Genomic DNA, 12763 nt, shown 5'->3' on the forward strand with positions numbered 1-12763 from the left:
ATCAAAAAATTTTTTAAAATCTCTTAAGATTCGTAGGGAAATTGAAAATGATTTTTCATTTTGAATAATTATTTTAAAAGAATATTTTAAAAGATCTAAAAATTGTAGGGAAATTCGATTAATTTTAAAAGTTATTAGTAATTTCTTTAAAAATTTCCAAATCTTATTTGAAATTTGAAAAAAAAAAAATTAAAACTTCTAGATTCAGTTAAAAAATGATAATTTTTCAATTTTAAATGTTTTTAGCTTAAATTTGCGTAAAATAATATGATTTTGAAAATGTTTAAGTTAATTGATTGATTAATTTACTGAATTTGAATCTTTTAAATCTATAATTGGTAAAAGTAAAAAATTCTCAATTTTCCTGTTTATTTTATTTTTTTTTTAATTTGAGAATTTTTAAACTTCAATTTTAAATAATCAGTAATTAAGAGTACCATTTTTGAGTGCTTTAATTTGCAGTTTATTTTTAATTATTTCAAATGAAAAAGTGTTTTGAAATTTTTAAAGTTTATTGGCCGTGAAAAATGTTTGCCAACCAGGAAAAAAAAAAACCCGGGAATTTTATTTTTCCGATTAAAACTGATACCATCGTATTTTTTTTTTTGTTTTGTTTGTTTGTTTTTATGACTTTATTTCTTTATGTTCAGTGATGAAGTCAAAAAGAGTCCTCAGAAGGAAACTGTAGAGGAAAAGCGAAATGGAGATGTCGAAATGAAAGATTTGGAAAAAGAGGAGGGTGAAGAGCCCGAGAAAAAGGAGGAGAAGGAGGCAGAGGAAAAGGAAAAGGTGGAGAGAGAAGAGGAATCGGAGCCGAAAGAGAAAGTTGAAGAACCAGGTTTGTAATTCTTTTGAATTGTGTAAAATTTCGAATTTTAATTCAATTATTTTTACATCAATTTTTTTTTTTTTTTTTTTTTAATATTTTACAGAAGTTCCGGAAGCTGCCACTAAAAAGCGGAAACGAAGTAAAAGTAACAGCAGCTCAAGTAGTACAAGCAGTTCAAGTTCTTCTGATAGTGAAGATAACGCTCCAGCAACTGAGAAAAGTATGTATACTCCCTTTTCAAAAATACTTGAAGGCTTCAAAGCTCCTCCATTTTTTTCTCTTTTTATACTTTTTTTTTTGTAGACAAGGCTATTTTTTCAATTTTTTTTTTTTTCAGTAAATGATATTAAAAAATTGATTCTTCTGACAAATTTCAGTTTTTTTTATACATATAAAAAATTAATACCTGAGTGTTTGCAAAATAGGATTTAAAAATTTGTTAATTTTTTTTAGGTTTATCTATAAAATGATTTTAGATACTTTTAAGCGATGCCGTTAAAATAAATAAATAAATAAAAACATTTTTTAAATCTACATGGATGACGAAAGAATTTTATTAGATATTTATTTTATTATTTAATCAGAAAAAAAATTTGATACCTAAGTCTGGAAAATCAGAAATTTAAACTTGAAGAAAATAATTGTATTTTCAACAAAATAATAAAACTTTAAACAAAATAGTCGATTTTTTAATATTCGAAGGTGAATTTTGAACCTAGAAGATTAATTTTCAACAAAATATATGAATTTTCAACTAAAAAGTTGAGTTTTCAAGTAAATAGTTACTTTTTTTTTAACTAAAAAATATCAATTTTCGACAAAAAAATGGAATAGTTTGATTTTTAGTTAAGAAAATAATTTTTAACCGTACATGAAGAAAATTTTTAACAAAGTATTTTTATTTTCAATTTAAAAAAAATAATTTTCTAATGAAAATTTCGAATTTTTAACAAAACGCTTGAATTTTCAACTTAAAATTATACATTTTCAACTAAATAATTGAATATTTAAGTTAAAGAATATAGTTTTTCAACTTAAAATGAAATAGTCCAATTTTCAGGTCAAACAATTAATTTTTAAATTAAAATTAAGCGAATTTTTAACAAAATATTAAAATTTGTCATCAGAGAGGTGAATTTTCAAGTAACATAGTGAATTTTTTGCAGAAAAAAAAGAATTTCCTACAGGAGAGTTCCGCATTCTACCAAATATTTAAATTTGCAATGAAATGTATTAATCGTCTAACAAAAAATTTCGAATTTTTAACAAAACACTCGAATTCTGAACTAAAAATGATACATTTTCAACTAAATAGTTGAATTCTTAATACAAAAAAAATATTCTTAAAATATTAATTAATTTATTAAAGATTAGTTTGTAATTAAGATTAATAATTTTAATTTAATTTCAAAAATAACAATTGATAAGTTTAATGAAGAAAATATGTAAAATGTATTTTAAAAAATTAATTTTTAACCTTAAATAAAAGAATTTTCAACAAAATTGTTGAATTCTTAGCTCAAAAAGTATCAACTTTCAACCCAAAATGGCATGGTTAAATTTTACCAAAAATTCCGAACTTTAAAAAAACACTCGAAATTTTTACTATAAATTATACATTTTCAACCAAATAGTGAAATTTTTAACCAAAAAAGTAATTTTTGAACCAAGTAGATTAATTTTTTTAACCAAAATACGAATTTTTAAAACAAAATAGTTGAATTTTTAGCTACAAAAAATATCATCTTTAAACCCAAGATGAAATAATTAAAGTTTCAATTGAAAAAAAAAATCATGAATAAATTATGAAACGAATTTTCAACGAAAAATTCCGAAATAAAAAAAATACACTTGAGTTTTCAACTAAAAATCATATATTTTCGACCAAGTAGTTGAATTTTTAACTTGAAAATTATAAATGTTAAACTCAGAATGGAATTTTATTTTTCAGATTACAAAATTAAGTTTTAACCAAAAATGAAAAGAATTTCCAACATAATGGTTCAACATTAAACCAATTAATTGAATTTTCAACAAAAGAGTTCAACATTCAACAAAATAGTTAAATTTTCAAATAAAAAGATAATTTTTTAACCAAGAAGATTAATTTTCTAACATAAAATACGAGTTGTTAACAAAATAGTTTAATTTTTAGCTACAAAAATTAATTTTTAACTAAAAATGAAACTAATTTTCCAGAAAATAGTTCAATTTTTAATCAAAGAAATCAATTTTTCAGTAATATGCTTAATCTTCCCCAAAAAGAAATGGATTTCCAACAAGAGTTTAACATTCGACTGATTAATTCTAACTTTCAACCAAAAAGAATAATTTTGTACCAAAAATTTAGAATTTTCAATAAAACACTCAAATTTTCAATTAAAAATCAGAAATCTTCAACCAAATAGCTGAATTTTGAACTAATAAACAATATAAATTTTCAAATAAATTAAAAGTTCTTTGAATCTTTTTAAATGGCCGAAATTATTTAAAATCTTTTGGATTTTATCGAAATTTTTTTAATCTCTTGAAAAATCGTAAGAATTTTTAATTCAAAAATATCTTAAAATATTTCTAATCTTTTGAAATAATCTGCAATGCCTTGAAAATTTGTAAACCTCTTAAAAATTCTTTAGAATGTTTAAAAATACCTGAAAATCTTTAAAGTCCTTTGAAATGACTGAAATCAATTAAAAATTCCTCCGAATCTTTTTAAATGCCCTCAAATCTTTTGAGCTCTCTTGGCATTTTCTGAAACTCTTTAAAATTCTTTGGAATCTTTAAAAATACCCGAATATCTTTAAAGTCTATTAAAATTCTTTAGAATTTTAAATCTAAAATTATCAAAATTTCTTGTAATATAACTTTAAAAAACGTAAAATTTTGGAAAATCGTAGAAAACAACATTTCAACAAATTATTTGTTTATATATTTTTTTTAATCTATAAAATTACTGAAATAAATAAAAAATTCCTTGAAATCTTTGTAAAAATCCTGAAATCTTTTGACAATCTTTAAAGTTTTTAAAAATTCTTTATAATTTCTAATTTAAAAAATCCTAAAATATTTCTAATCTTTAAAAATAATCTGAAACACCTTGGAAAATTTTTAACATTTTAAAAATTCTTTGAAATGTTTAGAAATGCCCGAAAATCTTTAAAGTCTTTTGAAATTCCTTTAAATTATTGAAATCAATAAAAATTTTCTTGGAATATTTTTAAATATCCTAAGCATTCTATCAATCTTTTAAATTCTCTTGAAATTTTTAAAGCTCTTGTAAATTCCTTATATCCTAAAATATTATTAATGTTTTATAATAATCTGAAATACCTTGGCAATTTTTTAACAACTGAAAAATTCTTTAGAATGTTTCAAAATACTTAAAAATGTCTAAAAGTCCTTCAAATTTACTTTAAATTACTGAAATAAATTTAAAAATTCCTTGGAATCTTCTTAAACATCTTAAAATATTTGAAATTTTTTTGAATCGCTTTAAAAATTTTGAAAATTCCTTACTTAAATTAATTAAAGATTCTTTGGAATTATTTTAAATGCAAAATATTTGAAAATATTTTTAATTCCCTTTATATTTGTTAAAGCTCTTGATAATTCCTTAGAATTTTTATTTAAAAAGTATCCTAAAATATTTATAATCTTTTGAAATACCTTGAAAATTTGTTAAAATCTTGAAAATTCTTTGCAATGTTTAACAATTTAAAGTATTTTAAAGTACAACATTTTAAAGTATTTTGACATTCCTTTAAATTACTGGAATAAATTTAAAATTCCTTGGAATGTTTTTAATTCTCATCAGTGAGGTGAATTTTTAAGTAACATAATGAATCTTATGAAAAAATTGAATTGACAAACAGAAAAGTAATTAAATAAAATTAAAGAAGAATTCAACCAAATAGTTGAATTTTCAACTGAAAATGTAATTTTTTAACCAAAAAGATTAATTTTTGACACAAAAATACGAATTTTTAATCAAATAAATGAATTTTCAACCAGTTAATTGGATTTTCAACAAAAAAGATTAATTTTCTACGAAAAATTCTGAACTTTTAACAAAACACTTGAATTTTCAATTAAAAAAGATAATTTATCAACCAAAAAGTCGAATTTTTAACTTTAAAATATCAATTGTTAATCCAAAATGTAATAGTTAACGATTCAGTCAAAAAAATCAGTTTTAGCCAAAAATGAAACTAATTTGCAATAAAGTAATTAAATTGTCAACTAAAGTGATAAATCTTCGGCAAAAAAAGCAAGGAATCTACAACAGAAGATTAATTTTCGATTAAAAATAGGAATTATTAAGAAAATACATGAATTTTTCACCAAATAATTGAATTTTTCAACTAAAAAAGATAAATTTTCAGCCAAAGATGATACATTTTTAACCAGATAGTAGAATTTTTTACTAAAAAAGATACATTTTCAACCCACAATTAAAAAGTCAAATTTCCAGTCCAGGAAATTAATTTTTAATAAAAATGAAACAAATTTGCAAAAAATAGTTCAATTTTCCTTGAGATAGGCGATTTTCCAAGTAATCTAAATGACTTCTTAACCAAAAATAAAACATATTTGCAACAAAATAATTAAATTTTTAATGAAAAAGAGATGAATTTTCAACTAAAATTATGAATCTTCGACAAAAAAAATTAATTTCCAGTAAAAGATTTTAAAATACAATTAAATAGTTGATTTTTTATCTAAATATTTGATTTTTTAACCAACAAAATTAATTTTCGACCAAAAAATATTAATTTTCAAGATAATACATAAATTTTTAACCAAATAGTTGAATTATCAACTAAAAAAAAATCAATTTTGAGTCAAAGAAGGTAAATATTCAACTCACAATGGAAAAGTTAAATTTCTAACTTAAATATTAATTTTCAAACCCAAAAATTAAACGAAATTTCAAGAAAATAATTCAAACTTCAACCAGAGATTAATCTTTAAATAAAAAAGTTAATTTTTTAAAAAGTGCTTCAATTTTCAATGAATTAGTTGAATTTTTAAACAAAAATGTGATTTTTTAATAAAATATTTGCATTTTCAACTAAATAAATCAATTTTCAATCAAATAGTAGAATTTTAACTATAAGAATGAATTTCAAATAAAAAATTTCGTTTAATTTAGTTACATTCAAGCTAAAAAAGAAACTAGAATAGGGCAAAGTTTCTTGAAAACAGGTAGAAAGTTTTCTTAAAATCATCTAGAATCTTTTTTGAAAATTTTGCTTAAATCTTTGAAAAACTTTTAAAATATTCTTTTAAAATAATTTTTCATTTTCCTAGGAATCCAAATTGTAAAGAAATTTTCTAAAATTTTCAGGATTTTATGAAAATTGTAGACAAAATTCAAGTAATTTTTTAAGATATTTAGAAATTCTGAAAAAAATTTTAAAATAATTTAAAATTTAAAAACAATTTAAAAAAACTTCTAGATTTCCCAAGATTTTGAAATAAAATTTTGAAGATTTTCAAGAATGTTTAAATTATTTAAAAAGAAAATAATTGAATTTCTCATTTAAAAAGTGTTCAGTTGAACATGAAATTTTGAAGATTTTAAAGTTCATTAATTGATTTTTTAATTCAGAGCATCGAAAATGATAACGTAGATTTATATTTTTTTGCATTGAAAAAGGTTTGTACCTACAATTTTATACGCGTAAATTATTGACCATTTGAATAACAAAAATTTGAATTAAAAAGTTTTAAATTTCCATTTTCAAAGTGCCAAATTTTAACAGTTCCACTTTGAGTTCTTTCATTTGCAGCCCAGTTTTTATTTAGTTTTTATTTATTTCGTCCATTAAAACGGCCAACCTGTTCTCGACAAAAAAATGAATAGTTGGTATTTTAAACAAACAAAAAATTTTTCATTTTAAATCAAAGATATTTACGTTGAACCAAAAAGGACGAAATTCTAATAAAATATTTGAATCATCAATCAAAAAAGGATTACCTTTCAACCAAACAGTAAACATTTATATTTTTATTTAAAAAAATTAATTTTCTATTAAAAAAAATGAATTTTTAAACTAAAAGGATGACATTTTCAAGAAATTAGTATTAAGTCCAAAAAAATAAACGAATTTTCAATTAAAATTGTCAATCTTGAACTGAAAAAATGAACTTTTAAGAAAGTAGTTACACCAAGAACTAGAATTTTCCACCTAAAAAGTTGATTTTTCAGCACAAAAAAATTTATAATTTCAATATAAAATAATTTCAATTTAAAATTAAAAACAGTTAAAATAAAAGTGAACAATTTTAGAAAAGCGTTGACTTTGACACCCGAAAAGATCAGTAAAATTATATTTTCAACAAAAAATTTTCTTTTTAACAAAACGAGATGGCTTTTTTACCGCAAAAATTTTTAATTAAAATAAAAACAGTTAATTTCATCCAAGGACGACGAATGTTAAAAAAATAGTTAAATTTTCAACCAAAAAAATTAATTTTTAATCAAAGAGTTGCATTTTTTTTTTAAAAAGAGAACATTTTCACCAAACGAGATCAATTTTCAACCAATTATAAATTATAAATTTTAATCGAAAAAAATAAATAATTTTTAACCTAAAACTATAAAATCTTGAATCATTGACTTTGATACCCGAAAAGATAAATTTTCACAAAGAAAATTTAATTTTCAACCAAACAAGAAGAATTTTCAAACAATACTTGGACTTTCAAGTAATAAAGGCGAATTTTAAATAAAATAATGGAATTTTGAACCAAGTAGTTTAAATATTCAAGTAAAGAAATTGAATTTTTCAGAAAAGTGTTAATTTTCCCACTCCAAAGATAATTTTTAACAAAAAAAGTGGATTTTTCTAAAAAAAATCGATACATAAGGACGAATTTTCTATCTACAAAAATGAATTTTTAACTAAATAATTTACATTAAGTTTGAATCTTTTTAAAACTTCTACATATCTCTTAAAATTACTAAAATTTCGCCTATAAATAATAAATGTCCAATTGTTATTTATACATCCGAATTGTAAAGTAATTTTGTAAAATTTTAGGATTCTATGAAAATTGTAGAAAAAATTCAAGTTATTTTTTACAACTATTTAGAAAGTTCTGAAAAAATTACCAAAATAATTTTAAATTTAAAACCAATTTAAAACAACTTCTAGATTTCTCAAAATTTTGAAGCTTCCCAAGGATGTTTTAACTATTTAAAAAGAAAATAATTGAATTTCTAATTTAAGAATTGTTTAGTTAAATTTTTTTCAATCTTTCAATATTTGATGTTTCTAGCTTAAAGTTCCTTAAAATTATATAATTTTGAAGATTTTAAAGTTCATAGATTGATTTTTTAATTTAGAGTATTGAAAATGATAACGTGGATTTTAATTATTTTAAATTTAAAAATGTCGCACCTTCAATTTTATACGCGTAAATTATTTAGAATTTGAATACAAAAATTTTGAGTTAAAAACTTTTAAATTTCCATTTTTAGAGTATTGAAAATGATAACGTGGATTTTAATTATTTTAAATTTAAAAATGTTGTACCTTCAATTTTATACGCGTAAATTATTTAGAATTTGAATACAAAAATTTTGAGTTAAAAACTTTTAAATTTCCATTTTTAGAGTATTGAAAATGATAACGTGGATTTTAATTATTTTAAATTTAAAAATGTCGCACCTTCAATTTTATACGCGTAAATTATTGAGAATTTGAATACAAAAATTTTGAGTTAAAAACTTTTAAATTTCCATTTTAAAATTTGAAAATTTAACAGTTCCGCTTTGAGTGCTCTCATTTGCAGCTCAGTTTTTATTGCCTCAAGTGGAAAATTTGGTAGCTCTAGTGTTCCATCTTGAAAATTTTATTGATCCTGAAAAATGTTTGCGAACCGGGAATTTATTTCGTTGATTAAAACGGCCATCCTGTATATGCAAAGACAAAAATACGTCAATGTAAAAATATTTTCTCCCGTTTAGAAGAAGAGCCTAAAGTCGAGGAAAAAGTGGAAGTGAAGGAAGATGAGGAAGAGAAGAAGAAGAAGAAGGAAGAAAAGGAGGCGAAAGTCGAGGAAGAGAGCGTAAATGAAAAGAAGGAAACCCGAGAACCGGAAACTGTCATTGACTTGGCGAGCGAAGACAAGGAGAAAGAACCTCGCGCTCTTCATAAAACGAGCAGTATCTTCCTCAGAAATTTGGCGCCTACAATAACCAAAGCCGAAGTCGAAGCCGTAAGTTACAATTATTCAGAATAATATTGATAAGAATTTTATTTTGAAAATTCAGTGTTACAATTTCAGATTTCTGAAATATTTACTGAAATTTTTAAGTTTTGTAAAGTAGAATCGGAAATTAAAAAAGTTATTAATTTCTAAGCGTTTTAAATTTGCGTTAAATAATTGAAATTGTAAAGGGGTATAGTGTAAAAAAGGGTTTACATTTTTCTAGATGTGTAAACGATTTCCTGGATTCTTGAGAGTTGCGATAGCAGATCCACAGCCAGAACGTCGTTGGTTCCGTCGTGGTTGGGTCTCATTTGAACGTCAAGTCAACATCAAAGAAATCTGCTGGAGTTTGAATAATATTCGGGTAATGAAAAAAATTCAGCTGATATAATATTACAATAAGAAAATTCAACTATTTCGTTGTAATTGTAACTCTTTGGTTAAAAATTAATTTTTTTAATTTACAGTTTATCTTCATGGTTAAAAAATACTTAAAAATTCAACTATTTTGTTGAAAATGTAATCTTTTTGTTAGTAATTCGTCTCTCGCTTGGTAGTTTAACTATTATTTTTTCGGTTTAGAAGTCAAATGTCTTTTTAAACGTTCGACTTTTTATTTTTTAGTTCGAAAACTACACTTTTTTGTGGACAATTTTTTTTTTTTTTTTTTTTTTGGCTTGAAATTCATCTTTCCTGTTTGAAAAGTACATTTATTATTCAAAATTTATCTTTTCAGTTTTAAGAGTTAATATTTTCTAGAAAATTCGAATTTTTAGCTTGTAAGCTCAACTTTTTTGGGGTTTGAAAATTTTACTATTTTTTTTTTAATAAATTATGTTTTTCGGTTGAAAATTCAAGTATTTTGTTAAAAATTAGTCTCATGCATGAAAATTCAATTATCTGGTTGAATATTAACTTTTGTTATTGCGAATTTATCCTTACGGGTTTAAAAGTCAAGTAATTTTTTTATCGTTCGATGTTTTATTTTTAATTGAAAAATTCAAATCTTTTGTTGAATATTCGTCTTTTTAGGTTAATAATTCTCCTATTTTGTTGATAAATCTGGTTTGTTGATTGGAAATTTTACTATTTTGTTAAAAATTTAACCTTTTTCTTGAAAATTCATCTTTATTGGTTTAAAACTCCAATGTTTTTTAAAGCGTGTTCTATTTTATAGTTTTTAGCTTGAAAACTGCAATCTTGTGTTGAAAATTTTTTTTTTTTGCTTACAATTAATATTTCCTGGTCGAAAACTACCTTTTTTATTACAAATTCATCTTTTTAGTTTTAAGACTTAAATTTTTCTACAAAAATTCAACTTTTTAGTAGAAAACTATTTTGTAGAAAAAATGTTTTTTGAGATTAAAACTTATACTATTTTCTTAATAAATCATATTTGTCGGTTTAAAATTAAACTTTTTTTTTAATTAACATTTTTGTTGAAAATTAGTCTCGTGCTTGAAAATTTATTCTTGTTTTTTGTCGAAAATGAAGTTGTTAAAATTTCATCTTTACGAATTTAAAAATGAAACTTTTTTTTCAAACGATTGACTTTTAATTTTTTCAGCTTTTGAAAAATTCAACTATTTTATTCAAAATTAGTATTTTTAAGGTTTAAAATTGTACTATTTTGTTAATAAATTGTGTTTTTCGGTTGAAAATTCAGCTCTTTTGTTTCAAATTTAATATTTCTGTTGAAAATTAGTCTCGTATTTGAAAATTTATCCTTTTTTTTTCTTGTTAAAAATGAACTTGTTATTAAAAAATTCATTTTTACGGGTTTAAAGTCAACTTTTTTTTATTTGAACGCTCCAATTTTTATTTCTTTAGCTTGAAAATTTAACTAGTTTGTTGAAAATCAGTTTTTTAGAGGTTTAAAATTTTACTATTTTGTTAATAAATTATGTTTTTCGGTTGAAAATTCAACTATTTTATTACAAATTTAACATTTTTATTGAAAAATAGTCGCGTGCTTGAAAATTCATCTCTTTTTTTTTAGTGGAAAATAAACTTGTTAAAAAATTCATCTTTACGAGTTTAAAAATCAAACTTTTTTTTTCAAGCGCTTGACCTTTAATTTTTTTAGCTTGAAATCTCAACCACTTTATTGAAAATTAGTATTTTTGGGGTTGAAAATTTTACTATTTTGCTAAAAGTTTAACATTTTTGTTGAAAATTCATCTTTCTTTGTTTTAAAATGAACTTTTTGTTTCAAAAAAATCATCTTTACGGATTTAAAAGGCAATTTTTTTTTAAACGCTCAACTTTTTATTTTTTTAGCTTGAAAATTATTTTTTTTGAGGTTAAAAATGTTACTATTTTGTTTATAAATTATATTTCACGTTTGAAAATTCAACTATTTAGTTTCGAATTTAATATTTTTGTTAAAAATTCGTCTCTTGCTTGAAAATCCATCTTTCTTTTTGGGGGTTTAAAATTGTAATAAATTATGTTTGTCGATTTAAAATTAAACTATTTTAAAAATTTAACATTTTTGTTGAAAATTCATCTTTTTTGTTTTAAAATGAACTTGTTAAAAAATTCATCTTTACGGTTTCATAAGTCAAATTTGTGTTTTAAACGCTCAACTTTTTATTTCTTTAGCTTGAAAACTCAATTATTTTGTTCAAAATTAGTTTTTTTGTTTGGTTTGAAAATTTAACTATTTTGTTAAAAATTTAACATTTTCTTGAAAATTAGTCTCGTGCTTGAAAGTTCATATTTACGGTTGAAAAATTCAAGGTTTTTTTTTAAATTCTCGACTTTTTATTTTTTTAGCTTGAAAACTCGACTATTTTCTTGAAAATTAGTTTTTTTGGGGTACAAAATTTTTCTATTTTATTAATAAATTATGTTTGTCGATTTAAAATTAAACTATTTAAAAAATTTAACATTTTTCGCGAAAATTCAACTTCACAAATTTAGAAGTCAAATTTGTGTTTTAAATGCTCGACTTTTTATTTCTTTAGCTTGAAAACTCAATTATTATTTTTCAATTCAATTATTTTTAAATTTAACATTTTTCTCGAAAATTAACTATACGAATTTAGAAGTCAAATCTTTTTTTAAATGCTCGACCTTTTATTTCTTTAGCTGGAAAATTTAAATAGTTTGTTGAAAATTAGTTTTTTTTTTTTTTGTTTTAAATTCTACTATTTTTTTAATAATTATGTTTTTCGGTTGAAATTTTACCAATTTTATTACAAATTTAATATTTCTGTTGAAAATTAGTCTCGTGTTTAAAAACTCATTTTTGTTGGGTTCAAAAAGAACTTGTTGCTGAAAATTCACCTTAAGGGTTTAAAAATTCAAGGTTTTTTTTAAAAAGCTCGACTTTTTATTTCTTTAGCTTGAAAACTCAATTATTATGTTCAAAATTAGTTTTTTTTGCAAATTTAACTATTTTGTTAATAAATTATTTTTGTCAGTTTAAAATTAAACTATTTCGTTAAAAATTTAACATTTTTTTGAAAATTAGTCTCGTGCTTGAAAATTCATATTTACGTTTGAAAAATTCAAGGTTTTTTTAAAAAGCTCGACTTTTTATTTTTTTAGCTTGAAAACTCAACAATTTTCTAGAAAATTAGTTTTTTTGAGAGTAGACAATTTTTGCTATTTTGTTAATAAATTATGTTTGTCGATTTAAAATGAAACTTTTTTAAAAATTTAATATTTTTCTTAAAAAATTCTTCACAAATTTAGATGTCAAATTTG

The 12763-nt window shown here is 21.9% G+C and overlaps 1 protein-coding gene across 1 annotated transcript in view; it reads left to right on the forward strand.

The window, feature by feature from the left end:
* LOC117183046 (serrate RNA effector molecule homolog) overlaps nucleotides 1-12763 on the forward strand; it is a 93731-nt gene that overhangs the window by 40321 nt on the left and 40647 nt on the right. The window contains exons 7-10 of the mRNA XM_033376199.1: nucleotides 651-838; nucleotides 933-1049; nucleotides 8805-9055; nucleotides 9273-9413. Coding sequence (XP_033232090.1) covers nucleotides 651-838; nucleotides 933-1049; nucleotides 8805-9055; nucleotides 9273-9413 — 697 coding nt within the window. The remainder of the gene's footprint in view (nucleotides 1-650; nucleotides 839-932; nucleotides 1050-8804; nucleotides 9056-9272; nucleotides 9414-12763) is intronic.

This window comes from Belonocnema kinseyi, chromosome 2 (genome assembly GCF_010883055.1).
Source record: "Belonocnema kinseyi isolate 2016_QV_RU_SX_M_011 chromosome 2, B_treatae_v1, whole genome shotgun sequence".
Taxonomy (NCBI): Eukaryota; Metazoa; Arthropoda; class Insecta; order Hymenoptera; family Cynipidae; genus Belonocnema; species Belonocnema kinseyi.